Below are 27,731 nucleotides of genomic sequence, written 5' to 3'. Positions count from 1 at the left end.
AAGTCATTTTGTTCAGCGGGTTGACTGCAACTTGTGTGTGTGCATGCAGACGTGTTTTGCTAAGTTGCCACAGAAGCTGGTGAGAGCAGCAGGGCACGCCGGCGTGAGCCGCGCAGCACAAAATGGTTTGGTCACAGCTACCTTCCGAGTCTTGAAGTCAGTCGCTTGCATCGCTAGGCAAAGGATGATAAATGTAGTGATGGTGAAGTGCTTATTTCTGCAACGCCATCAGGAGGCCTTGATCCTGCATTTGGGTCACCACTCCGAGAGTTTTGGGGGAGTGTCTTGAAAAGAGGGGGCTGATCTTTGGGGCCAGCCAGCAAGGATTCAGATGCATCCCTGACTGAGCGTGGAGTTAAAGTGAAGCTGGATGCTGCTCCTGAAAGGGAGCCTGCACATTCGATATTGATGTTTGCCCTTTGAATTTCTGCGAGATGCTCTCTGCTGTCGCTGAGCATCCCCTCATCCTCTCCTTCTTTCCCACGACGTACAGCTGCTTTTCCAGCAGCAGAGCTACCTGTCAGCAGCTCTGGCAGAGTGGCAGGGCACAATCGAGACCCCTTGTCCCTTGTCTTCCCAAACATCAAGGGAAAGTCTCCCTTGCCCTGAAACCCAGGCAAGCGGGATTCGAAATGTGCCTTCCCTTGGAGGGAAGCACTGCTATGATTGAAACAAAATCTTGCTGCAGTGGCAGCGCTGGAGCAGCTGATGCACAGCAGAGGTATTTCGGGCTTCCTTGAATCCCGATTCCTGATGCTGAAGCCATGCTATTAGACATGGACCTATTATTTCACACGGTCCCCACTGTTTTGTTTAGTCAGCTTTAACTCAGCAAAGTTTGCTAAATGATTTACAGAGCTGCAGAAGCGTCCTCTCTGCTGGCAGTTGCTCGTTGAAATTCATTTTGGGGAGTGCCAAAGCCATTTCAATAAGAGGGATGTCTCCTGTTTGAGGAGCATTGTCATGGCAACTATGCCAAGTGCACACAGGGAAGAGCAACTCGTATTTATTTGAAAGGTTAGAGCAATTATTGTTGTAGGGGGGGACCTGGCTGTAAAGAAAAGCCGCATGCGTATTTGGGTGCGTAGAGAAGCAAGAAGCACTTGCACGAGTTCTGTCTGTCAGCTTTCCCAGGTACCTTAAGCAATTGCTGCTGGGTTTTTTTTTGATCAAATTCACATCAAGTGTGTTCTCCCTCCTAGTCGTTGTCACTTGTATTGCACTGTTTGTGCATGCTGTCCTTGGAGATCCAGATATGGATCTAGATGGAGTGTCTCCTGTTTGATCCACTCTGGGAGCTTTAAGGACTGTGGATCACCATCACTAGACATGCATGGCAATGGGATTGGGAAAGAACAGCAAAGCACTCTCTTGTCCTGGTGTTACCGCATCCAGAGCCACGAGAAGGGGGAGGCCACACCTTCGGCTGTCCCGGGACAGAGAAACATTTAAGTATGACCAGGGGCTCAGGCCCTGTTTTGGGGCAGATCAAGAGAGTACCGTGCACCTTTGCCTAACTGGCCCCTTGCAAAATGTGACATTGGAAGAATGAAGAAGTGCATTCGCCAGAGTGCAAAGTTCACAGTCAGATCAGAGCAAACATCAAGGATTCCCCAGAAAAGCATTTCTGGTCTGACAAATCCTGCCCGATATGGTCTTCCTAAGAAGAAAGTCAAGCAGCATTCAGTCTAGTATGTGAAATCACCTTACCTGGCAGTCGTTGCTCCTGAAAAGTGTTTTCTGAGGCACTGAGCATCAGCTGTGCCTGTCGTCTCCCAGCTATTCGAGTAGCAGCAGCTCTCAGTCCTCCTGTCTCTGCAAACCACCTCCCACGTCTTGTATCTCTGCAAGGCCAAGGAAGAGCAGGCTGGATCCTTTTCCAGGATTTTCCTAGGAGTGATGCTCTGGAACAGGCCAGCGTTATGTATCTGAGCCGTATGTTGTCATTTAAACTCAATGCATCCTGAGGCCAGGGGAGCAGTTGGTTTATGCAGCCATGGAAATGACAACACAGCCCCGTGGTCTTACAAAGACTGATTCATCGAGCCTTGGAGAAAGAGGTGGAGGGCAACCAAGAAAGTAAGAACCACCAGATGAATTTTGGCTCCAGAGGAGGGGGGAGGATAGAGGGTCTGGTTCCCCTGCCCTTTGTTTGCAGCGCCCAGGCTAGTGTGCTCGATCGCGGTTTTGGTAGGCATCGGACTGTGCAGCCCCATGCAGATCTGGGCTGCTGGACCAGCAAACCAAGCTGCCACATCAGATCATCTCACATCCACACTTCCCAAAGCATGTGTCAGGCTTAGCTTCAGGCAGGTTTTCCTTTGCCCTCCATGTCATATTTGCAGCACGCTTCAGGCAAAATTTTCATTAAGTACAGACATTTCACGTCAGCGAGGCTTGGTTCTGCAAAGGACTCTGCATGGGTGACTCGTGGGACATCTTACAAAGATGGGATCCCACCAGCGGGGACAGAAACCCTAATGAACCCTCTCGTCTGTCAGAGACCACTGGGTAAGAGCTAAAAGCATGTGTGGCACAAGGTCGTTCACATCATCTGGCCCATTTCTGCGCATCTTCTGTCCCTCAGGAAGGTGTGTCCCTGCGCTGGCATCGCGTTGGCCCCTCGCCTGTCCCCCGCCAGGCACACGTCCCCCGCGGCTGGGACAAACGCCTCCACCGCAGACCAGGGTGACTCTCTGCATGTGAGGCTGTCACCTCCTTACCTTCAGGTGCAATTTTGTTGTCAACTGGTGGAAGAAAAGCCTGATCTGCTCCTTTTCCTTCCCAGCAACAAGACAACTTCCCTCCTCGAGTAGCTGTCAGGAATTTGAGTAATGAAGCTGCTAAGTGCATAAAAGCACTCCCTGGTGCCCCGGTCGGAAGAGTTGTGTGCTGCAGAGACAGACGTGGGAGCAGCGAGGTCTCTTTGCGTCTCTAACAGCGTAGACAGGGACTCGAGCCCCTGCAGCCTCCGGGGAGGCTGACCAAGCAGATAAGGACAGCCAGGGAGATGGAGAGCAAAGCGTAGTGAAGGTGGGGATGGGGAGAGAAAGAGCTGCCTTGCTCTTGGTGGTTCACTCCAGCCATGCCCTGGGGTCTGGTCCAGGCTCCTCAGTGTGGCCACAGCCAGTTTGCATGACCCTGGCCGCCAGCTCTGGTGGTGCCCAGCCCTGATGATGATTTGGGAGCTTTCTCCCCCGTGGCACCTGGTCCCCTGCAGCAGGTCGCCTGCCCCTCTGCACAGGCACTGCCCGGTGCCCAGCGCTCGCACAAGCTGTGCAAGGCAGGGAGTCTCCCAAGCCACATGCCCATCTCTCATGGCAAGCTCTAACTTCAGCTAATTAAGTGACTGGCTGACAAGCAGTTGTATGAGAAATCAATGTGGCAGCGTTCTGCGGGAGTCTGAGAACGCGTGCTGGAACGGGCAGCACCGATGGACGTGTCTTTGCAACGTCACCTCCAGAACGTGCATGCCTCATGGCTATTCTCTCGCCGCGATCGCTGACCTTCTGGGTAGGACGTGCTTGGCTGTTGGGCTGGCAGCACCAGGCGTAGGCAGCAGGACTCCGCTCCTGACTGCTTACCCTGGATGTTGTAACCGTGAATCTGCAGTTGAAAGTCCACCAAGCTATTCATGTAGTTCTCCTGGGTGATCAGTGGAAGCTGGATGGGTGATAAGCTGCATAAGCTCATTGTTCCCTCTATTGATTCAGGAACAAGTCTCGGTCTGTCCAGGCAGTGACAGCATGACGTGTTCTTATGGCCAAGCTACTTACTGACTGCTATAGTGGTTGGCTGGTTGCGTGTTTAGAGATCATCATTTTCCTGGTCCACTGGAGACACCATTACTGGCTACGTGCAGTATTTCTTAGCTTTTCCAGCTCCAGCTGGTGGATGATCTGGGCACAATGATGCTTTCTTAGCTGCGAGATCTCTGATCTCCCTGCACAGCAGGGTTGAGGAGGGCAAGGTCTCTGGATTAGAAGGTCTCTGGATTAGAAGGTCTCTGGTCCAACCTCTTCACAGAGGGCCAACATCAAAGCTGAAGCAAGTTGCTCAGGTGAGCTTTGAACATCTCCAAGGATGCAGGTAGCTCGCCTCATTCTCTCACTCAAAAAAAAAAAGGAAAATAAAGCGGTGTTAAAAAGGCATGACTACAGTTCTGAAAGAGAGCTAAGAGATGCGCTGTGCAGCAATGAAAACCACCTCTCGCCATGCTGGATCTGAGCAGCAGTAGGAAGTGAGTGCTGGACTTGACACATCTCTGCTCCTGGAGATCTGGTCCTGTCAAGAATAAGTGCCCTGGATGATGTCCCCTGTCCCGCAGCATGTCCTGCCTGGATCGCTCTGGAGCTGATTGCTGGTGCCCTGGAAACAGAAAGCACCTTTGGTCCTTGCAGTGCTGGTCGCTTGTCTGAGTTATGGGAGGGGTTTCTGTCATTTCACGTAACTAAACAGTACAGTGTCGATTGGGAATGGCAGGATTTTTGTGAGTATATTGAGGAATTCCACTGGAGCACCGTGACTGTGCAGATATTCAGGTTTGAAATGAATGCAAAGGTCCATGCAGGTTGTCAGCAATCATTCCTGGTGCCATCTGATCCCACAGAGAGAAAAGGCTAGTGGAGATAGGAGAGCCGGGAGTCTCAGCTCCTTACACCTCCGCCCAGCGCTGCACCCATCTTCTTGGAAAAGAAGATGGAAATGCCTTCCCCAGCTGGCATTTTTCTCTGAGCATTAGCTCTCTTCTTGCCCTGCCTTTGCCACTGTACAAAGCCAGTTTGCTTGTCCATTGACAGGGGACATTCAGCCCTGTCCTGCTAGTGCCATGTCCGTGCTGGGGTCACTTGCAGGCAGGCATGGGGATGCTCTCTCTTGCCCTTTCCGGAGATGTGCCCGGAAAACACAGGTGGGCTGGCATGCTTGTGCCAAGCACACATCACCTCCTAAGAGCAGCTGTCCATGACACTGAGCTGGCATTAGCGATCACATTGCTCTCCCTGGCACATGGGATACAGCAAATGCCAAAAGCTCACCCAAGCTCAAAGGGAAATGGGAGAAATCTGCAGAGTACAGCTAAATACGTAGGAACCTGGACTGGCTAGGAAACCCCTGAGACACAAATATCTGGGGGCAGGAGAGCATCAGTTCGAAATACTGTCTATATGCCCATCCTGCCCTTTGTATCCTCCTACTCCAAGGTGCTTTTGGCAGTTGTCAGAAGAAGAGGCTGTGCTGGATGGCCATTGGGTCCGATCGAGTATAGCGGTTCTTCCCTTGGTGCGCCATCCTTAGAGCATCACCAGCCAAGAGGGCTTTTGCATGTGCTATTGTAACTAAGGGTTCTGTGGGAATGCTCTGCTAAAAGACCTTTACAGTTCGAAAGAAATAGCATGGTTTGAAACAAAAAGTAAATCCTGATGGAGAGCATTGGGCTTGGAGCAAGGGCAGAGATGTGTATGCGGTGTTCACGAAGATACCATCCTTCTCTTGTTGCTGCTGGGTGTCAGCAAGAAGAGCTGGAGCTGCAATTCTGCAAGATTTGATTTATTCTTCGATTTCCGGTACATGGAAATGAGACGAAACTCATTCCCTCAGCAACTGCCTTGGCTACAGACTCAGGGAAGAGCAATTTCTGGTACAGAAATGCAGACAGTTGGATGCGCCATGGATGCCTTCAGCCTTAGTGCCAGAGCAGGGCTCTTCAGCTCAGGACTCAATTGCAATGGAAGGAAAACCCCAGCAGCCACCGCGGTGGTTTGCTGCCGACTTACCCCACGGTGTCTCTGGGGCTCCCGGCAGCGGGCAGGGAGGAAGGCAGGAGGTGTGCCAAGGCTGGTGCTCTGGACCGGCAGACAGCCTGGCTCGGCAGAGGGACCTCTAGCCCCATGCACCCAAATCTGTTGGAGAGATGCTCCAGAAATTGCTCTTTCCCACCTGCAGTGCGACCGAGGGACAAGGCAGGAAAAAAATAATCCAGCTTTTTCAAGGGCTGTGGTGTTGCACACTCATGGGACATTGAGTGTTTGGCTTAAATACCCAGCTCCTGGAGACGATAGGTTATGGCAGAAACATCACTTTCATCCCCAAATCAAAGCTCATTCTAGACCTCTGTGAGGATTTGAGGGACAGCTTGGAAACACCATCTAGATTGACCCCAGATTCGCAGGAGGTGAAGAAAATGTGTAATGGTTTAGAGGCTGCTTTAATCTTCTGGTTTAGTCTTCTGTTTTTTCACTCTGTCTCATGGATTTGGGGCTCCTGGTTTCTGGCCCTGCAGTGACTCAGCAGTGGGGGTTTCAGGGTGCTATGCCGGGTCCCTTTTGTTTTCTGTTACACAAGCAGTATCGTGTCTAGCGCTGAAAGAGCCCCTGAGCCACAGGAGAGAGCGGTTTTAAATGCAAATTTCAGCACGTACTTGCACCATCCAGACTTTGGGTCTCAGCATACTTCATCCCACTGTGTCCAGCTAGGGAAACCAGACATCTCAGCTGCCGCGCTCAGCACTGCAGCCCACATCGCTCCGTGAGCCTCAGCAAGCTGTCCTGGCTCTGCCAAGTCTGCCTCATTCGCACCATGTATTGTAATGCAAGAAAATGGTTGGACTTGATGATCTTACAGGTCTTTTCCAACCGTAGTGATTCTGTGATTCCGTGAAAATCAGCCTCGCACAGCAACATGTACCTCTGAAAAAGAGGATGGCAGGCAGCAGGCTTGCAAAACTGGACACTGAATGCAGCAGGAGCATAGGACTAAGTGAGGCCACCGGGAACGTGGGCTGCAATCCACAGCCTGCATGGGCAGCCCCACGCTAGCTCGATGCTGCTCACAGCATCGCAGCCCGCGCTAGCCAGCAGATCTCTGCCTGGGAGAGGAGTGAGAAGCAGAGACCGTGTCAGAGGGTCCAGCAAGAGCAGGGTGTCATCAGCACACGTTCCAGATTACTGTGGAAAGCAGACCTTACTCTAAGGCAGGATAAATTGTGCAGTTGCCTGATCCTCCTCCTTCTCAAACCCTCATCAAACCCCGCCGCGCGGCCACATGTGTGCGGGACCCTGCGGAGGGGCTTTGCAGCAGGCAAAAGGCAGTGCGATGGAGGTCAGGCGTGCTCTAAGAATAGCCTGTGTGATTTTCACATACTTGCTGTTTCTCAGACAGATGTGATCTCAACCACCATTAGGAAGAAATCCTTTTCTCCGGGATTGCAGTCTCACCCCAGGGACAAATTTGCCTCAGCGACTCTTACTGATGGGCGATTCATCCAGAGAGCGGACTTGCTGTTTGTTCCTCCCACCCTTTTTCCCAACAACCTTGTACGGCAGAAACAGCAGCAGTGCACATGTCTACCCAACACGGAGCATTTGCTCGCACCCACTTGGAAAACTGCATAATAGCAGCACCTGCTAGCGGCAGCACTTTAAGCCCTGAGGCTGCGTTATTCAAGAAAGTCCTATTGGTGTTGGGTCCAAGCATCAGGAACAGCTTTTTTAATTGGCACCCAGGTTTCTTTTTGCAAGAGAGAATTATTTCGTGGGGCTTTGAGGAATGCCACATACAGCAAGTCAGAGCACAACCCATAGGAAGTTTACGTCTTGATACCTCTGCTGCCCTCAGAATTGATGAAGGCAGCTTTTTTAATTAACTTCCCTGAGAAAGGCTTTTTTTTTATACATGGGGCAGGGTGCAGTGTACATTTTAATGGGAGTTGTCAGGAAAATTATTGATTTTGTTAGTAATGTTTTTGAAATTGTGCCATTCTGTTAATTCTGTCAGGTCCTCTTTGATAGCTTGGCTGAGAGCATTTTTGCATCCTTCATTAGTTTTTTAATACATGATAATTTCCCCTAACTCATCAATGCAAAGCAAGATCAGCTGCGTGCTTGGTAACCATTTTTCCGATGTACAAACCTATTGCAGCAATAATTATAAACAGAACAAATTATTACAGATATTCATTATAAAATACAATTACACTGAGCTGTGCTGCATTGTTACACTTTTCACAGCCATCGCTTGTTCTTGAATAAATGGTTTCATTATAAGCATGAAGGGCAAACTTAATACACCTCTGACTCATAGCAAACAGCACAAGAAATCATCCTGGCTGTTCCTCCAAGTGCTTGGCGGTGTTTGCTCTGAATGAGAATAAAATGTCGACTCTGCTGCCAAATACTTGTCAGCTTAACAGAGAGGCTCTGGGTGGCAGTACAGACGTGCAAGGAGGGGAGAAAGCCAGAAATTACGGCAACATGGCCTGAATTTCACTCCCCTAGAGCGCGGCTTTCTTCCATCTTTATGGGTTTTCAGTGCTGGGACCTGCCAGGAACAGCAGATCCTCCTTGGCCATATATTAGAGCAGCCTCCGGGCTGCTCCAACTTGTGCTGGCTGCCCGTGGAAAGTGCGGAGGAGCCGCGGATGGGACAAGAGGTGTTTCTTCAAAGGATGGGACAGACAGGCTTGGGCAGGGGGGAGAGCAACTGAGAAGCTTGTTTAAGCACGAAGGGCAGTGCCGTCAAGCGTGGGGAAAAAGCAGACCCAGCCAGGCGGTCGGCAGCAAGCAGAGGGCTGCAGACAGTCACTGCATTGCCTTTTTATTCCTTGTTATTGCCGTCTTACTTCTTGTCTGGGACAAGGTCAGAGCCAGGAGGAGGTGGCCGTCCCGGCAGCAATGCCACACGTGCATGACAGTGAGCAGAGCGCTCCGCACGGGAGCAGGGGCTGCTGGATTTCTGCCCCCCATCTCGTCTTTGCAAGGACTTAGGAAAGACCGCAGTACTCCCCCCCATGCACTAGCCCCACGTACCCCAGGGGTTTGGTCACCTTCTGGCAAAAAGCTTTCGGCTGGGTGTTTCTGGGCTACTTACGTGCGTCCCTGAAAAGACCTGGAAAACGTCTTCCATGTTAATTTTTTCCCCAGGTAAAGCAATTCATTCACTCAATTTTCACTCTGTTGGGTGCCCCGGGAGCAAACCTCTCTGCTGGTGGCCACAGCCTCCTGCCAGGCTTTCGCCCTTCGTGGTGCGTGCTTTGTGGCTGTGCTCTGAGAAGGGGCTCTGCCTTCGGACCTGCCCTGCTGATGCCGCAGGGGCAAATTCAGCAGCCCCGGGCCATGTGGGAAGAGAAACTTGCTCTCGAACAGGAGAGAACCAAATCTTCGGGGCTTGGGGAAGGATGTGCTGCTTGCAAAGGAAAATAAAAAAGTCAAATCTCCCCATCAGCGAAGCTTTCCTTCACCCTGCCCTAACCAGAAAGACTGTCTTTCCCTTATGTTCCCTCCACAGAAAAAGTCCTAACTCCAGCATCCCTTTCAAGCTTGTAAATTGGAGCCTCCCAGCCCAAACTGAGCAGCTGATCATGATGTTGTGCATGGATCTGCTGTGCCTGGCAAGACAGAGTCTATTCCGTATGCAGTGGCTGGTTTAAGCAGCGCATCGCGCTTTCGGGGGCTTGGTCTGAGCTGGTTCCCAGTGCCCGTGCCCCCAGGAGCCTATGCGGTGTGCGTAACCTGTCAAGGGGCTGTTCTGCGCCCTGGTTTTTTGGAAAGAGACGTGTCTTGCTGCCCCCGGGCCGAGGCACCTCTGGGGGAGGCTGGTCCAGGCTGCGTCATGTCCAGCCCTGGCCTCCGGCCATGCCGGGGAGGATGGCACGCTGCGAGCTGCTGGTGCTCTGACCCTGTGGTCTGCGCTCACCCTGGGGCAAGCTCGGCCCATCGGCTCCTGCCCTTTGCTTTCCGCTGCGCTGCCCCTCCAGCCTGTGCTACCAAACCCACTGCTTTCCGTCCGCAGCCCGCTTCTCCTGCCATTTCCACCCTCCTCCTCCTCCTCTCCCTGTCTCCCCTCCTTCCCTTTCCCCCCTTACTCTTGAATCTCTATTTCTTCTTCTCTGTTCCAGCAAAACGATATCAATCAAGGTGATAGATGATGAGGAGTATGAGAAAAACAAGACCTTCTACCTAGAGATCGGGGAGCCCCGGCTGGTGGAGATGAGTGAGAAGAAAGGTGGGGGACGTGCTCCGGGGCTCAGCCCAGCCTGTGTGTCCCTGTCTGGCTCACTCATGCCTGGCACCTGCAACACCGAGCTCACATCCCCAACGCCTATGGAAAAGGGCAGGAGCGAGGACACTTCCCATCCCCCTGAACTCAGCCTTTCCCCAGCCCACCCAGGTCCGACCCCGGCCGGGTGGTGGGGATGCTCCTGCCCTTCCCCATACGCCCCAGGGGCGATGTGCAGCCGCTTCCCCCCGCCCGACCATCTCCAGCACCACCACCACGGCAGCCAGGCGGACGTGAACTGCATGCGTGTGATGCCAATCATGTGTTTGCCTTTGTCTTGTGTTCCCACAGGAAATTCATTACCCTTAGAGTACTTGACCGTGAGGAGTATGAGAAAGAGTGCAGTTTCTTCCTTGTGCTTGGGGACCCGGTGTGGCTACGACGAGGAGTGAAAGGTGTGAGAGTAAAACCAGACCAGCTCTCGAGACGCTGCCGTCCGCTTTCTCTGTGTCTCCCTACTCTCACACTCCTTTCTCCTCGCACTCTGGCTCCCGGCCGTTTTGCCCTCCCTCCTTCAAAGCTTGGCCACTGCACCTTTTTGCTCTGTTTTCTTTCCTCTTTCATTTCGGGAGGACTCCGTCTCACTTACGAGGGCCCCCCGGGAGCAAGGCACGCTCCCGGGAGGGCCCCAGAGCACCCGGGCAGGGGACGATGAGCATCGCCAGCCCCCAGAGACATTTTGAGAGAGCTGCTGTGCCACACCGCAGCTACACCTTCATTTAATCCAATAGAAAATCCAGTCTCAAGAATTAAAAAGGCAACGCTGCATCATTTTTATCGGAAGATAAAATAGCCTTCACTTGAAAGAAAATGCGTGGCCAGAGCAGTAATTTTAGCCTTTTTATACTGGCACTAGGATCTGAAAATAGCTGAGAATCACGGCACAAGCAGGTAATACCATAAGAAGCAATCAGTCTAGGAGAAATCAGGTTATACTCAAATAAAGTTTCATGGCTCTGCACTGGATAATAGCTTCTCATAGGAATAATAAAAACAATTTCCTCTTTTGTCGCATTTCTAAACCAACTGCAAACCTTCCCAAACAGACAGAGTTCAGTTATTTTTCTATGCATTTTTTTCTGCTCGGAAATTAAGTGAAAATTAATGGCAACAGCTAACTCTGCGCACTATTGGTGGTTGAGCAAGAAGCAGCTTTAGAGTTACTTAAGATAATTAGTTGCCCTACAACAGACCCTTATTAAAGCCTTCGTAAAAAATTGGCAGCAGCATTTGGTCTGTCTGCCTTGGAGCTGCTTTCTAATTTCTGGAACATAAGCTCTCCCTTCAGCAGGCGTGGGGTTGCAATATATTATTTGTTCAGGATAGAGAGGGTCCCTACGCTGAGTGGGGACATGCTGCTGTATTTCAGGCTAAAACCACATCCGGCAGCGATGCCGCGTTCCCCTTCAGCGCAGGTACCGTCTAGGTCAGCTGCATTGTCCCCTCCATCAGATTTCCTCCTGGTTTGTGTGACTAGCTAGCAGAAACAGGGCTAAAAATATCAGACCCACCAGCATGGCCCAGGCTCTGCAGGTGGGATTTGTATCATTAAATGGTGCCGGTGGCATCTATGGAGCGTAGCCAGTGTTGCTAGGATAAAGTGACACATGGACAGCTCAACTCGGCAACTCAACTCAACTCAACTCAACTCAACTGCGCAGCTTCAGAGGGACCTGCGTGGGCTCAGCCTTGCGAGACTGGCAAGAGCAAACATGCTTTCCAGGCCCCAGGTTCGAGAATCGTGGTACCAACTCACCAGATCCCAGCTGAAATTTTTAATCGAAAATAAAAAGAAAAGGGAGGAAAGTTCCTCATCTTCCTGGTCACAAAGATAACTGAGGAAACCTGAGGGAAGCTCAGCTTTGCAAACTCACTAGCTGGAAGGCAAGTCAAGATCTTAAAGGATGCTATTTCCTGCTTTGGCCTTGCAATGATTTTTTTTTAACTCGATTTTTGTGCTTGGTTTTGTACGAGAGGCAGCGAGGCAGGGCGAGCTGTGTGCTCAGCACCCTGGAGACAAGAGCATCTCTGAAATGTCATCCTCGGGCCATGTAGCTGTGGTGGGGTCTGCGCCTCAGGGGCCAGAGACCCACTGGTGCACTAAGGGAGAGGCTTTTTCTTTTGTTTTGGAGACCTAAAATGTTGAGTGACAAGATCCTTGAGCCAAGCCTTGCCACAGAGTTTTCTTCTCTCGTTGTATACGCCAGAAGCGCAGGTGCCTGCTGGAGCTATCGCTCCCCATTAGGCAGCTGGAGGAGGTCAAAGCCAGTAGCCGCTGCACACGGGACGTCTTGTGTCCTCCCCTGGGGCAGAACTGACTCCGAGACCAATGGAAGATCTTGCACGTACAATTCAAAGGGGAAAAATGAATTTTTGGAGTGTGCCTTTTAATCCCATGTCCACCCCATGTTTGCAATAGTTTTTATTTTAAATCCACAATCCCATGAAACGTTTCTGTTCCTTTATTTTTAGTGCCTTTCTCTCAACACTAATGGTATCCTGCAGCTTTACAGATCTGAAATCTCTGCCCTGGGATCTGGAGTCTTTCTGTGGATATCCCTTTTGATTTCATTATTCATTTACTTTTCTTCTTCTGTGTTTGTCTCTGTCTGTCTCCTTCACAGCCCTGTTGTTGAATGAGCTTGGTAAGCGCGCATTCGTTTTTCATTTTTCCAGTTTGTCTGCGTATTTTCGGAAGACAATTGATTTTGTTTGACATTTTTCTTTGCTCACGACATCCTCTTTTAGGGTGGTCAGCACTATTTAAGTAAGCTCAGGTATCTAATGCCACGTCTTTTCTTGGAGTAGAGCCCCAAAGTCACTAACGTTAAGGAGCGGTAACCCGCTGTGGCGAGGTGCATTTTTCGGGAGTGGCGTCGTTACAGCCATAGTAAACCCGCCAACACCCTGAGTTATAAACCTGCGCCGTGCAAATTAACCCATCGCCTCTTACGCTGGCATGGTAGAAACAGGATTGCCTGGCGACGTAGGGATGCTTGTGGCTAGACAGGAAAGTTGGCCAATCCTTTTTGAAGAGACGGTGCAAACTTTGCCTCCAGTCTTGGGGAGATTTAGAGCCCACCCAGCCTCTGAATTTCCTTGCTGGCCATACCCAGGATAGGGTGGCCGGGAGGGAAGCAAAGCCGCCCTCCTTCCCTGAAGCACCCCCCGTCCCAGGGCAGGCTCGCACTGGTTTTACCCACACCGCAGCATATATTAGATACTGGGGGGTGGCAGCTTGCAGATGTGGGTTGAAAAGTCTGTGCTGAGGTCTCCCCGCACTATCCCTGGGGTCTGTGTTGGGGAGCAGCCCCCCATGTTCACAGCCCCCGGCCATGGGGCAGGGAACGACCAGCACTTCCCTGCGGGCTGCAGGGTGTTCGTGTTGCTGTGCTGATGCTAATCCTCTCTTTCTCTCTCTCTCTCTCTCTCTCTCTCTCTCATTTTTGGTTTCATCTAGGTGGCTTCACCATCACAGGTATGGATTTCTGCTCTCCCCCTCACCCCACCCTTCCCTCCTTTTAATGGCCATATGCTCACCCCGCTCTTTCCTCTTGGTTTCCTCTTTGCTTTTGTTCTGTCCTGGAGGGAAACTCTGGAAGGGTAAGAAGGCACCGTGGCACAGCCTCGCTAACACCGTGTCCTCTCACAGAGTGCTCTGCCTGCCGCACACGCCTAACCCCCGCCGCGGGGAGGGTGAGCCATCACCCCCAAAGTGACAGGCAGCCCCCCTCCGTCTCTTGGAGCAGGGGGGGCTTCTCCGCTTGGTCCAGCCTTCCCCTCCATGCTGCCCACGCGGGAGGTGCACACAGGGCTCTGCACCTGTCCGCATTCCCCATGGAGCAGCCGGGGTGCCCAAGCACTGCGGGGGGCACGGGACCCCATGGCTGCTTCGGGCACGCAGCCCCAGCCCTTCCCACCAGCGAGACCCAGCAGCAGGGTTTGCTCATCCGTCATTAGCCAGACGAGCATCCGTCATTAGGCTGAGCACTGCAGGGGGAGAAGGTCCCGGGTCCCGCACGTTGCACAGCAGCCCCTCAAAAGCCCTGGAAACAATAATTCAGCTAGCGAGGTTCTGGCCGGGAGGACAGTCCCTTTGAAGAGCAGGAGGAGAAGGGCTTTCCCGCAGCGTAGTGCCGCTGTGCAGACAAGGGGCAGCCGGCAAGGGAGTGACACTAACCCCGTGTGCAGTAGACGTAGAGTTTACTAAACGCATGCCAGCGGTTTGCACAGGGCATACAGTCCCTCCTGCTGATCTCCTGCTGATCACTTTGATAGGCAAACCTGTCTTCAGGAAGGTCCAGGCTAGAGATCATCCTCTTCCTTGCACCGTGGTCACCATCCAAGGTACCCGCAGCGTGACGCCCAAGGGCCGTGGCGGTCTAACACGGACTGACTGAGGTGTTTGCCTACTGACAGTTTAACTCCTGTCTCCAGTGAATCCATCCCTTTTTAGCCATGATGCCCTTCTTTTCATCCCTGGCGTGGACTGGAAGGCAGCTCAGTGGGGGTCTGGGCAGGGACAGTGACAAAAGCCGTGCTGCCCGGGGTCCCCGTGCCCCAAAGGTTGCACAGATGCCAGCGGAGGTGCAGACCTGCTTCATCGCTCTTGTAGTCTCTCCGTTGCCTCCTCTCTCAGGGTTTGGGGCCAGGCCATGCCCTGTGGATGACTCCTTGCAGCTGTATGGCCCAGCACTATTTCCCCCAGCCCCACCATCGCAGCAGGAGTTTCATGCTCTCCAGCTGCCAGCCCCCCACCCAAGGTAAAGCCCTGCTCAGAAGGAGACAGAGCCAAGATTTCATACCCATCTCAGCCGTGGGGCTGCTGGCAGCTCTCTCCAGTTGTAACAGGCTGATGGAAATGTCCCGACCATGCCCCGATGCAGACCTGGAGAGGTGGGAAATGGAGCAGCCTTAGTGATGATCTGCCCCCTCCCAGCATCCCTGTGGGAGAAGCAGCAGGTACCAGGCGATAAGCTATTCCCCAGCCCTGAGGGTGAACTGGACTCCTTGTGAGGTTGGATGGTTGCAGACCTCTTGCTAGCATTTCCCAGCAAAACTACCTTGTCTATTGCTCCATGACCTCCTCCTTCTCAGCTGCTCTGTCGCTCACGCTCCCACCCGGAGGCTTCCCGACCTCCCCTTCTGACGGGAAGCCAGCTCCAGAGAGTGACCGGCCGGGCCTGGCTCACCGACAGGCTCTTTGCTTTGCAGAGGAGAACGAAGAAAAGCAGCCGCTGACCAGCAAGGAGGAGGAAGAGCGTCGAATCGCGGAGATGGGGCGCCCAGTCCTGGGGGAGCACACCAAGCTCGAAGTCATCATTGAGGAATCCTACGAGTTCAAGGTACTGACCACGTCCCCAGTCCCTGTTCCTCTTCCCCTCCAGCTGTGGACCCTCCTTTTGGGTTTGCACAGTGTTGGCAAGCGCTTGTTAATGGCATTGCAGCAAAGCAAGGCAGCTCCTGGCATCACAAGGTCTCAGCAGGACCAAAGGACACTTTGAAAGGTGGCCGAGCCGAGCCACGATGAAAGGGTGAGGGACCCTCCAGTGAGATGGTGGTGGGTTAAAATACACTCTGCATCCTCACTCTGTCCATTAGCCCTCAGCAACGGTCCTTGGGGGATGATCCCAGACTTTCTGTCTCACTCGCAAACTGTTTGTGGTTATTATTATACAAGCACATCAATCTGGCGAGCCTAAGAGCTGACTGGGCTCCAAAATGCTGCAGGTTGCTTTAAAATATAACCTCGTTCTCACACCCAGGTCCAACTTACAGGTGGTCTTGCGTGAGCCCCGAGCCTGGGACTCCCAGCGCAAAGGGCTCATACCCTAAATGCAAGTAATGGTTGCGAAGCTAAGCTGCCGTGAATGCGTGTGCCGGACCAAGAGCTGAAAACTGACCATTTAATTATCTTTTCCATTTTTCTGTACCCTCGCTGTGTCGCAGCGGTGGCTGCCTGCCTCCCGTGGTTTTGCCGCCCGCCGTCAGCGTGCGTCTGAGGCATGACAGCGTGCGGGCAGCCCTCAGGCTGCCTGTCCAAGAGCATCTCCTGCCCACTGCTGCCACAGCACCTTCCCTGCCAGCGCTAAGCTCCAGCTCCTGAGCAGCGCAGAGAGGTAGAGCCCAGCTCGACGAACGGGCCTTGATCAAGTCCCAGTTAGTGCTTTGGAGCACTAAAAATTCTTCCCAGGGCGATGGGAACAACATGAGCTGTGGCATCTCAGCACTATTTGCTGTTAAACCTCCACTGAGATGGGTCAAACTCACATCGTGAGCAGGTTTCAAAAGGTCTTTTTGAGCGGCAGCGAGGAGAATTGCAAGTTCCCACATTTGCTTTCGCTGCTGGGGCTCTTGTCCTGAGCTTAAACCAACTAAGCTTTTTCCATGAGCGCATGGCTGTAAGCGCTAGCGCTGGTGGGTTTCAGCCCAGCATCTCCAGCCCCATAGCCCCTAACTCTCTCCTCTGCATCTCCATCCACAGAACACGGTGGACAAGCTCATTAAGAAGACGAACCTGGCTCTGGTGGTTGGCACAAACAGCTGGAGGGAGCAGTTTATTGAGGCTATTACTGTCAGCGCGGGTGAGTTTGGACAACAGCTCCAGGTGAATTACGATCAACCTCGCTCGCGTCTGGGCTTGGCTGTGTCAGTAATACAGAGCGTAGTGGAGCAGCAGGAGGCAAAACAGGTGGTGGAGTTATTTACAGTGTCTGCATAAGTAAGACAGCTGATTAAACCCTTTTGTGAGATCACCTTGTCTGATGTGTAGGAAACCTCCTGCATTAAGTGTGTCTGTAGCACCCGGCAGAGAAACACCCTGGCTGTTACCAGATGGCAGAGGGGAAAAGTCATTTCAGTGAGAGAGATTTGGGAGGCGAACGCAGTGTTTAAATTCAGAGCGGCAAAAACGACGCTGGTGCGAAGGAGCAGCGCTCCCCATCCCTGGTGCTCCCCGTACTGCTGTGGTGAGGAAAAACGCGGTAGCGAGGGTGTCAAGCCCTGAAGACAGCCACTGAGTTCCCCTCTCTGTGGGCCAAAATTTGCCCTTGACCCCCTGCTCTCAGGAACTCCTGCTGCTCCTACCAGCTGTGGCTGGAGGTTACGGCTCAGCAGCCCAATGGCTGCAGCAGCACGTGATATCCGTGGTCATATCAGATCATATCTGATCATATCCTCCCTCTCTTGGAGGATTGTCTTTCCCTCAGAAATGCCCTGTTGTACTGTTCTCACAGGCACCAGTGCCATGTTTACCAGTGTGCCCAGTATAGGATATATTAGCAGTCCACATCTGCAGAAGACGAAAGACAGAAGGTCTCCTCCAGATGTGGTTTTAACAGCTGGAGACACTATAACTCACCGGCTGGATGTTACAACCTCACAGCCCAGCCCGGGCTGTGCGTGTGCATGCATTAGGGCAAAATCAACCAGCTTAAATTAAATCACTGGGGAAGCTAATTTGAGCTCATCTGGCTAATTGTGCATTGAAATGCATAGGGGAACACTCACACTTCCTACCTCGAGCTCTGCTGTACAAGGTAATAACCTCTGCCCAGCACAACGTAATTAAAAGTGATGGCCTTACCATTTACCCTCCGCCTCCAAAAACGAGGACAGGACATTGTGCAGCAGCTATCTCCTCAAATTGTGATCCTTCCTCTTGTAGCATGGTTATTCTTAGAGCCTCCAGCCAAGAGCCTCCCATTATTTCAGATGCAGCATGAACATATCATGCAAGACAATCCTTGCTGCAGGTTTTGTAGCTAATACAGCTAAACTAATCTATGCCAGAATCAATTATTTAATTGCACCCCATATTAAAAGATGATCACTGGTACTTGGATCCCATCTCTGTGACACGTGTAAAGACTGCAGTTATGTGAAAGCCCCGTTGCCACCGTGTCTTGAATATGCAGCCACCATCAGTGCTAACAGGGTGAATAACAAACATTTAATAAATGTGGCATTTTTCGGTAGACATGAGCTGTCCCTTGCAGTTGGGCAACAGTAGTTTATCTTTGAGCTCTGGACCTACTTTTTTCGCCAGGGTTTAGCTCCTCAAGCTTTGTGCAGAGCAAGTTAAAATGCCTCAAACACTGGAGTTTGGGTTTGAGTTTCTCCCTGCAGCCCACCGTGGAGAGCAGGTGAAAGAAAGTCGCACATTCCCACTTCAAAATGTAACATCCCAGCTGAGAAAAAAACCATTAAAACCCCATTTCCCACCCAATGAGCAACTGGCGGCAATGTTGGCAGGGAGGCTGAGCGGCGGAGCGGTGGGAGGTCAGGTCTGCGGAAGGGCAAGACTGTGCCACACCATCCCGCGCTGACCATGGGGCTGAGCTGGAGCCTCTCACCCTTCAGCGTGCACCCAACAGCCCATAAAGTTTCTTCCACAGCAAAACCACCCTGGGGTTTGTGAGCCTGTTCCGGAATGCACCCCTGGGTCACCATCTGACCTCGCTCTGCGTTTTCAAGTCACCTTCACGGGATCTGGCCAGCTCTTCGAAAGAGAGATGTTATTGCTGCTTAACAAAATGATCGACAGATCTGGATGAGTGTTATGACAGTGGCACTCGTGTCCATTTTTCAGTCTGTTTTATCATCTCCATAAAGATTTAGATCCATGACAGTCCTGCTGCCATGCAGCTTGGGAGAGGATTAAAATACCTGCTGCAAAATTACAGTGAGAGCACAGCACAGTGGATCCTGCCAGTACCAGCCTTTGTGCAACGAGCAAAAAACCAGGCCAGCATAGGCTTCCCAGGCTGAAAAACTGTTCCTTATCTCCACGACAGTGCTCAGGAATAGGGTATTTATATCTGCCAAAATAATAACACCATGCCACTGATTAGCTACTGTTTCTGCCACAGTGAGTTTGAAGCTTCAAAGCCAAACAACACATAATTTTCCATCAAGTTATTGTAAAGACATCAAGTTTCCCACTGCCTCTATCTTATGTGTTGGTCTTGATCTGAAAAGGTGCTTTGAAGACAAACAAATGTGTGCAAAGTTGCACCCCAACAGGGTGCTGAGTAGGACTTTTCCCTGGTTGGTCATGGCTTTATTTCGCCGAGTATTGAAAACCTCCAAAGTTGATGTCCATCGGCCAGGGTATGTGTCCCAGGGGTCCCCCACCCTCCCGGAGGAGACGTTTCTCCCGACGTTACCATCCAAGCTCCAGTTTGTGGCCGTTGCCCCTTGTATCACTTGTCGGCGCGGAGGGGAGTTTCTCTCCATCCTCACTGTACATCCCCTCCAAGTTACTGTAGGCTGTTGCTTGGTCCCCTCCAACCTCCTCTCCTCCTGATTCACCAAGCCAGCTCCTTCCACCTCTCCCCTTAGGCAACATCCTCCAGGCTCCAATCATCTTGGTGGTCGCACTGAGTCGCCTCCAGCTTCACCTCAGCCCTCATGGGGGATGCCGTATCCCCTGTGTACAGACAGATATCTGCATGAGAGGTTCCCTCCTGCCATGCTCTCACTGACGCCGTCACTACCCTCGCCCCTGCAGCTGCATCTCCGCTGAGAGCCCCAGGGGTGCCAGCAGAGTGCAAGGTTGATTGATACCCACGTATTGGTACACAGCGTACAGCAAGACCATTTTTTTCTCCCTGTGGAAGGCTTTATACATTTTGTTATTCAATTAAACATCCGCATTGTGGAAGATGTGAAAGGAGGAGTGTTCACCCTGGCCAGCAATGGGGCAGATGAAAACATCACGGACTCGTTCAAAAGGTTATGCCAGCCTGATCACTACTGCGGCTGCCGGGAGAAGCAGCTTTTCCCAGGCGCAGAACAACCATCCGCTTAAACCCAGTGTCTGGCGAGGTGGGACCTTGTCCCCTCGCCCACTGCGGTGGAGCAGAGCGGAGGCTCAGGTTTCACTGGGTGCTCTTGTCTGCTCTGGGACTTGTGCCCTTTTTTCCGCCATCCCGAGGTGTCCTCCTGGGAAGGAGAGCCAGGCTCACTCATGCCATATGACGGGGATAAACTGCATGTTGCATCCTCCTCCTGGTAAGGAGCTTCTGCCAACAGCCGTGCAGGGAGATCTGGTGGTCCACATCCTTGTGGAGGGAAAAAAAAATGCATCAAAGACAATGACAAATCACCAGCCCGAGTGCAAGGGATGTCTTTAACACAATAGCCTTGGAATCCCTGACATCCATGACGTAGAAACCCATCCTTGTTCCCTGAGGGCGGAAGGAAGGCTCCCGCTGGTTTCACTGGGAAAGCATCACCTCCCCTTCGTGCCCGGGGGTGGTTCAGGTGTGAGCTGGAGGAGTTTTTGACTGTTGCACAGCTCTGGTGTTGTGCACTGTGCCAGGCTGGGGGAGCTCCACGTTCGCCACGCAGCCCGACCGGAGGACGGGGTGGCCGGCCGGCTCGCGAGGTGCCTCGTCGGAGCTGCTGGAGTCGGGCAGGAGGTCACCAGCCCCGAGGGGCTCACTGGCGGGGTCAGCCCCGCACAATGGGGACTCCCTGGAGGCTGGATGCCAAGTGGCTTTGGAGAGATAGGTGAGGTGCTGATGCCTGGAGCAGGGAAGAGAGAAACTGAGATACCTGCCTGGATTCACATGGATCTGCCAGGACAGACAAGATGAAGACGTGCTGGGCCAGTGCCGGGGAAAAGGGCCAAGGAGCCAGGGGAGGGGACGAGGAGAGTCCGACGTCTGCTGAGCTCTTTCCCTGTGACCCACAGGAAAGCTTTTGGGCACAAGCCAGCCTGCATGTCCAGGGGGCATGGCTGTGGATGCGAGCCTTTGGGGGCATGCAGCAGCTGGCACGCGGGGTCTGAGAGCCCCCGGGACATCAGGCGGGATGGGCACAAGGACTCACATCCCCGACTCCCCCCAGTCTGTGCTGGAGACCCAGGTCTTGCAGTTGCTGCAGGGGCCACAGCCATTAGCAGCAGTGCGGGGCCAAGCGCTCAGCACAGCAGCAGGATAGCCAGGGTCTGACCCACACAATGTGCCTGGTGAACGGAGATGGGGCCAGGACTGCTGGCAGGCTTGTGCTGGGAAAATGACCCATGCAAGGCAATAACAATAGATTGGTGAGAAATGAAGCACTGACCTGGAAAATAAAGACCAATGACCAGAAAATAAAGAGGAGAAGGGAAGTGCATTTTTGCTGTGACAAATGATGCCCCATAGCTGGCTGACGGCCTGGGGTGCTTGACGGCTACCTGGAAGGGGTGCAAATGGGAAAGCATTTTCATGTGCAGGGCTGCCCACTGACCTTGGTCAGACTAGACCAAAAGGAACGGGCAGCCAGAGCTCACAGGGAGGCATGTGAAGGGGCAGGGAAATGCAACAAAGAAGGACAGTCAGCAGCGATGGACCAGGGAGGTTTCAGGGCAGGTATTCTTCATGGCTGGATCCCGGTTTGCAGAGAAGGTGAAGCACCAGAGCTAGCAGCTCAGCAGCCACCAAAACCAGCTGTCTTTCCAGAGAGCTGGAAGCAATCACAGGGGCTTGTGAAAAGCGGCTCAGAAAGAGCTTCCTTAGGGGAGTCTCCATGAAGCACATGTTGCTCTTGGTGGGTTCACCCGCCCCGATCGGCTCCAGCCAGTCATTTCCCACGTCTTCTGGGGAAAGGGCTCCTGAGCAGGGCATGAGTCCCAGAAAGCATCTGGTGGTTAAACCCAAGCAGAGGTGCTGACGTGAGGCTCTGCATTTTCTGAAGGGCAGGTTGGCTTTTCAAGACAGATGCCTCTGGAGAGTCTCTCTGTGCCATGGGAAAGGGCCAGGAAAGGCCGTCGAGCCCCTCTGATGATTGCCCAGAAAATAAGATATTTGGGAGTCAAGGCCTTCTAGGGCCCAAATCATGAGAGACGGCATTTGGGGGGCTGCGGTATACACAGCAGCTTTGCCCAACCTCCCCTAGAATGGACGAGTCTAATCAGGCACTGGTGGTTTTCTCCAGGGGAAGATGATGATGACGACGAATGTGGGGAGGAGAAGCTGCCCTCCTGCTTCGACTATGTGATGCACTTTCTGACCGTCTTCTGGAAGGTCCTTTTTGCCTTCGTGCCCCCGACAGACTACTGGAATGGCTGGGCTTGCTTCGTCGTCTCCATCCTCATGATCGGCCTCCTGACAGCTTTCATCGGCGACCTAGCGTCCCACTTCGGCTGCACCATCGGCTTGAAGGACTCAGTCACCGCGGTCGTGTTTGTCGCACTGGGGACATCAGTGCCAGGTAAGGACAACAGCAGGGTTTGTTGTAAAGGTCCATCTCTGCCCAGTCTGGGTTTGGGTTTAGGCTGGGAAAGCTGGGCACAGCGAGGTCCTCGGCTGTGCTCTGCAGGACCCCCGAGGACAGATTTGAGGTGTATGTGGCAGTTGTTTTTCAGTCTCAGATGGGTCAGGAGGATCGAACCAGGATGTGGATTCAGTTCCCTGGAAATTAATTCAAGGACCTTCCCCTTGCAAAGACTGTGACGTATCCATTTCTGTGGACAGCCTCCATGGCATCCACTCTCAGAGTAGGAAATTGGTCTTTGATTAAAATGCTGCCCGTGTTGGCAGTCCTGCATTTTCTTTCTGAGCATCTGCTCCTTTAACCTTGCCTCCCAGGTGGGTTAGGTGCTAGTCCGTATTCAAGGCACTCTGCCCAGCACGGACACCTTTGTGTGAGACCAGGTTCAGCTTTGGTTCAGGTGGATCGAGGTGAGGTTGCTGAGCTGGGGGAGCTGCTCGAAATGCGACTTACGAAGCCCCTAGAAGGCCCCAGCCCCACAAATGTTTGGAGACGTGTCTCTGATCAAGTGGTCACCCAGCCTCAGAAGACTGACCAAGGAGAGGAAAAACCACGAGTTTCCATACCTACATGCCACTTTGTCCTCCCAACGCACGTTGACTTGCTGCAACCCAGCCTTATTCTCTGCTGGCTCAGCAAAGGGCCCCTCTTAGGGATTGAACCAGTGCACTGGAGATGATGGTCCCAGTGACACGGTTGCTCTGGGAAGTCCCATGTCAGCTTGCGTGAGAGGGCCTGTGCCTTTCACTCACCTTCTTCCATGGGCTGTGCTGGCCAGGCACAGCCTGGTTCCTGGACAAGGGGCTCTAACCCCACCCCACCACCCCCTGCGTCGGTCGCACCGTCCCTCGCCAACCCCCAGACTTCCAGTGATCAGCACTCGGGTGCTCAAAGATCTTGAAATTGCCCTAATGCTATCAGAGCCCAAAAAAGAAATGGCAGAACCAAAAGGAAGAACAGATTTGGGCAAGGAACAGAAGAAGGAGTATTTTTTAGACCACTGGGACTTCTAGGCATGAGGTTTGTAGGGCTGTCTCACACCCTTGACAGCAAAACCTTCCCTCCTGCTTTTGTCGACAAAAGGTGGCATTTAAGAAGTTCTTTTTAGGATGCATTTGGCTACTCCTGTTTGAACTAGCAGGTGCTCCCAGACCGAGTCGTGTTAGCTGGGTGCTAGCTGGGCTTCTCCGCACCGGGGAGGTGCAGGGTGCTTCCCAGGAGGCGGACGGGCACCAGACGAACGTGCAGTGAAATCAAGACTGACAGGGACCTTCCCTGCATTAAAAGCACCGCTCAAGCTTGCAGAAGTGTGCGTGGTTGTTTCCACACTCCGGCTGGCGCTGGCAGCGTGCCCCAGATGTGCCCCATCCCTCCTCCCGCAGCGGCAGCTGCAGCGCCGCAGCGGCATCAGCGCTGTCCCGCAACCCCCTTACCGCACCGTGACCGAGGCTGAGAGCAAGGGGAAATGCCTTTTCCTGCCCTCCGCAGTCAGATGCATTTCCGTGGGAGCTTTTTTTTAAAAAAATAAAGCAGCCTTTTGATTTCTTTGCTGCAAATGGCCCCTCTCGCTGCGCTTATAGGTGCCCAGCCCCTCATGTTAGGTGGAACTGGGTCTCCGTGCCAGGCGGTGCTTCGCTGTCTCACCTTGGAGTCCTCTGGGAAGAAGCGTAAAGGAAACTCTGTAGAATTAAAAAACATGAAATCTGACCTCACCATTTTCTCTTTCTGAGCCACACGCTGCTGCCTGTACCCATGGTGTTCTGGGAGTGCAGATGTGTTAAGGATTCATCTCATCGTTAGCTGAGAGTGCTCACCTGGAGAAAACCCAGATGCTACCCCCCGCCTCCTGCTCACCCCCCCTGCAAATCCAGAGTGGGTTTGGATGTAAAATCAGCAATTCCCTATGGTGCTGGTCTACCTGACCCAAGATCTGCCGTGTAAAAGGCCAGCTGAGTTTTATCACAGCTCTTTTGTCACCGGTATTAAAGCCGGTGGAGCACCTGGGCAAGCGTACACCCACCTGCGTGGGGTTTCTACCTAAGGGCTGAAAGACGACCACTTGTTTGCCAAAGTGTGGGGGTCAGCACAAGGCACTGGACTTTACTGAGGCAAAAGGTTTTGGAGAAACATCATTAAAGCAAACACAGAAACACAAATACAAAACTGCAGGGGACCTGAAGGACGGATACAAACCATTGTGGCTCCCACAAAGCTTTTCCGACCTTTTCAGTTCTTTTGCAAGTCAACAAATTAGTGGATGTGGGAGAAGGGGCCAACACAGTGTAGTACTGGGAAGTGGCGTCTCTTGCTTAAAGGACTGTGGGACATCTGGGGCCGTATTGGGGGAAGCCCCTTATTTCTGGACATTGAGATTTCCCTCCTGGGTATTTCTGGACCCTGATTGTCACTCTGGCTCTGGCCAGATGTGCCCTTCTTTGGGAGTGCCCATAGACGGGGCTGTACCCTGTCCCCTTACCCACTGTCTTCATTCCCCAAGTGATGCCGTCAACATTCGTCCCCAAGCTGCCTGATGCTGTCCCTCCTTACCTGGCTGTTTCCTGAGGGTTTCTCTCCGCCTTCCCTTTGCAGACACATTTGCCAGCAAAGTAGCAGCGACGCAGGACCAGTACGCGGATGCCTCCATCGGGAACGTCACTGGGAGCAATGCCGTGAACGTTTTCCTGGGCATCGGGGTGGCCTGGTCCATCGCGGCCATCTACCACGCGGCGCACGGACAAGCCTTCCAAGTCTCGCCCGGCACCCTGGCCTTCTCCGTCACCCTCTTCACCATTTTTGCTTTTATCAGTGTGGGCGTGCTGCTCTACCGGCGGAGACCCGAGATTGGAGGTGAGCTGGGCGGGCCGCGGACTTCCAAGCTGCTCACATCCTCACTCTTTATCCTCCTCTGGCTCTTGTACATATTCTTCTCATCTCTGGAAGCCTACTGCCACATAAAGGGCTTCTAAAGGGACAATCAGAGATAGTAAATATATATATATCTATATGTATCTATATAGAGTGATATATAGGTATAGATATAGATATAACGCTGTGTATAATGAACAGAGAAAGAATAAAAGAGATTTGCCATGTTCACACACCTGCTGACGGAAAGCGGCTTTGGAGCATCCTTTGAACTAGGCAGGACCCCAAAGCCAGCAGGACCCCTCCCCGGGCAGCGGCCCCGGCCAGGAGCCCGGCGGCTGGGTCCTCTCCGCAACTCTACCAACAAGAGCGGCTGATAGCCACCGAGCCCTTTCCCATCGCTCTCTCCCGCCCGCCGGCCCCCCGGGAGGATGGATGTGAAGGCAACCGGGGCGCGTCGGTACGGGGAAGGCCAGAGTAGCTGGTGAGCAACAGAGCAGGGGGTGAGGGAAGGAGAGGAAAGCGAGGGTCCTGATCTCCGACCATCCGCCTGCCTTCGCCACTCGGGAACGTCCCCTCTGGCCCCGTTGGAGAGAAGCGAGAGACCGGACTGAAGACAAGGGGAAATTGGGAGCTTTCTAAGGATAGAACACAAACCGTTTTCGTCATTGATTTGGGGTTGTTTGGGTTTTTTTTGTTTTGGCGTGTGTACAACTAGCATTTCCCCCCCCTCCACATGCCCCTTGCCTTTCCCCCTCCGTGCTTCGGGGACGCACAGCCGCAACCTCGTGTCCGGTGTCCTAAGCCGAGGCTGCGCGGAGCGGCGGGGGCTTTCCTCCCGCCTCCTCCGCCTCCTCAGGCATGCTGTCGTGGTACTTGTAACATTTGCATGAACGAAATGAACCCTATTTGTATATAGCATCCTATAGCGATAGTCCTTCCAGCCATGTGGGTTGAGCATTGCAGATACAAGTGTTTTCTTTTCACCGGGGTTTATTTATTTTAGTCAGTTTAGTTTCGCCATAGGTTTTTGTTCATTCGTTTTGTTTCCTCTTATTGGGGGTAAAAGGAGGGAAAGCTGTCCCTGGTTATTGCCCCGCGCGTGGGTCCCCGAGAAGCAATAACAGCCACACAGATGTAGGTTTTCAGGGGAGGAAAACCCACAGCCCAGAGACTGCGGGCTCCGTCCCCCCGTGGGGCTGGGGTCCCCCCGACAGCGGCCAGTCCAGGACGTGCTGGAGCCTCCACCGTCCACGGGAGGTTTTACACAAGGTCCCAGGGAGCCCGAGCGGGATGAGCAGTGTCCGAGCCCAAGGGGGACGACCAGGGCTGGCTGCCAGCGCCTCGCCTGCCTCTGCCTTTATAGCTGGTGGCTGCCTCAAAGCCCCTTGGCCCCCTGCTATTCCCTCTGTCCCCAGAGGTCTAGTGACAGCCCCTGTTTCTGAGCATTAAGCCATCAGGATCAGTCCCCAAAGCTGGTCCCTTCCCACAGCCATTTGGAGGCAGAATAATTCAGTGTACGGGCTGAAGGGCCATACCAAGATCTCCCATGCTGCTGAGCGTAGCCAGGAGGCATCCCCCAGGGAAAAAGGTCACATTTTGCGCTGTCCGAATCTGAAATCGATGGGCAGGATGAGACAGGGAGGTGTAACTCAGCATCACCCCCTGACGCCAGCAGCGTGGGCTGGGGTAGCGAGCCGAGCCCGGGGAGGTGTGGATGTAGAGCTCCCCTGGGCGCAGCACAGGGATGACACTCTGCACTGGTGTCAAGAGATGTCTCCTTACCCTACGCCCTTCGCCGGGCTTCCTGGCGTCCCAGCCAGGCGAACGCCCAGCCTGCACGTCCGCTGGTGAGCTCTTCCCACCCAGCTGAAAACCGCGTCTGACGCTTGTACCGTAACCAATTGGCTGTGGGGTATTTGTACTCATTTTGAACAATCTGTGGAAATTTTCATTAACCTGTTGTAAGATTTTCTCTAGGAGTACGGAGTTCTGGGGTTTTTTTTTTTCCTCTCAAGCCTTTTTTTCACTTTTAATGGGGTTTGGGGGTTTTCTTTTTGTTTCTCAGTGTTTTGGGGGAAGAATCAAACACAGGTGCAGGTTGTTCAGGTTTATGATTACCTTTGTGTACAATTATTTCATTTTCATCTGTTTGGCTTCATTGATTTTTCTTTGTGTGTATTGCCCACCACTATAGGCAGTGAGTCCACTAATTGTGATGATCCTTATCAATGGTACACAATGCACAGACAAATAAAGTTTGTAATGACTCCTGATGGATCCAGTAGTGCTCCTGCATATTCTCTATGGAAAACCCTTCCCTCCCCTCCCGTTGTCTCCCCTCCTGTTGTACCCATCTCTTCTTTACTCATTGGGTTTGCATTCATTGTGTTTCTGCTGCTGACGGAGGGCAACGGTGCCTCCGCACGCCTGCTCCTGCCCCATCTCATGGCTTTCCTCCTGCTCCATCCCCGTTGTGCCTTGGGCTCGGCGTGCTGCGGTACAGCCAGGGCTCGGGGCTCGCAGCCCGCCCAGCTCTCAGGGGGATGCAG

The 27,731-nt window shown here is 52.9% G+C and overlaps 1 protein-coding gene across 17 annotated transcripts in view; it reads left to right on the top strand.

Annotated features, from left to right (window-relative positions):
- SLC8A1 (solute carrier family 8 member A1) overlaps positions 1-27,459 on the top strand; it is a 136,791-nt gene extending 109,332 nt beyond the window's left edge. For 3 of the 17 annotated variants that reach the window (XM_059828630.1, XM_059828629.1, XM_059828631.1), the window contains exons 3-11: positions 9,893-9,999; positions 12,678-12,698; positions 13,514-13,531; positions 13,642-13,656; positions 14,332-14,400; positions 15,268-15,398; positions 16,538-16,637; positions 21,979-22,254; positions 24,904-27,459. In XM_059828630.1, the coding sequence (XP_059684613.1) occupies positions 9,893-9,999; positions 12,678-12,698; positions 13,514-13,531; positions 13,642-13,656; positions 14,332-14,400; positions 15,268-15,398; positions 16,538-16,637; positions 21,979-22,254; positions 24,904-25,280 (1,114 nt within the window). In that variant the 3' untranslated portion in view covers positions 25,281-27,459. Of the gene's footprint in view, positions 1-9,892; positions 10,000-10,344; positions 10,501-11,760; positions 11,784-12,677; positions 12,699-13,169; positions 13,176-13,513; positions 13,532-13,641; positions 13,657-14,331; positions 14,401-14,832; positions 14,844-15,267; positions 15,399-16,537; positions 16,642-17,040; positions 17,046-21,978; positions 22,255-24,903 lie in introns of all 17 variants that reach the window. The other 14 variants (XM_059828628.1, XM_059828616.1, XM_059828615.1 and 11 more) reach the window with 14 other exon arrangements.
- The last annotated feature ends 272 nt before the right edge of the window (positions 27,460-27,731 follow it).

This window comes from Gavia stellata, chromosome 23, assembly GCF_030936135.1.
Source record: "Gavia stellata isolate bGavSte3 chromosome 23, bGavSte3.hap2, whole genome shotgun sequence".
NCBI classification, from domain to species: domain Eukaryota; kingdom Metazoa; phylum Chordata; class Aves; order Gaviiformes; family Gaviidae; genus Gavia; species Gavia stellata.
The sequence above is the reverse complement of the archived record's forward strand: the minus strand, read 5'-3'. Positions and strand labels throughout refer to the sequence as shown.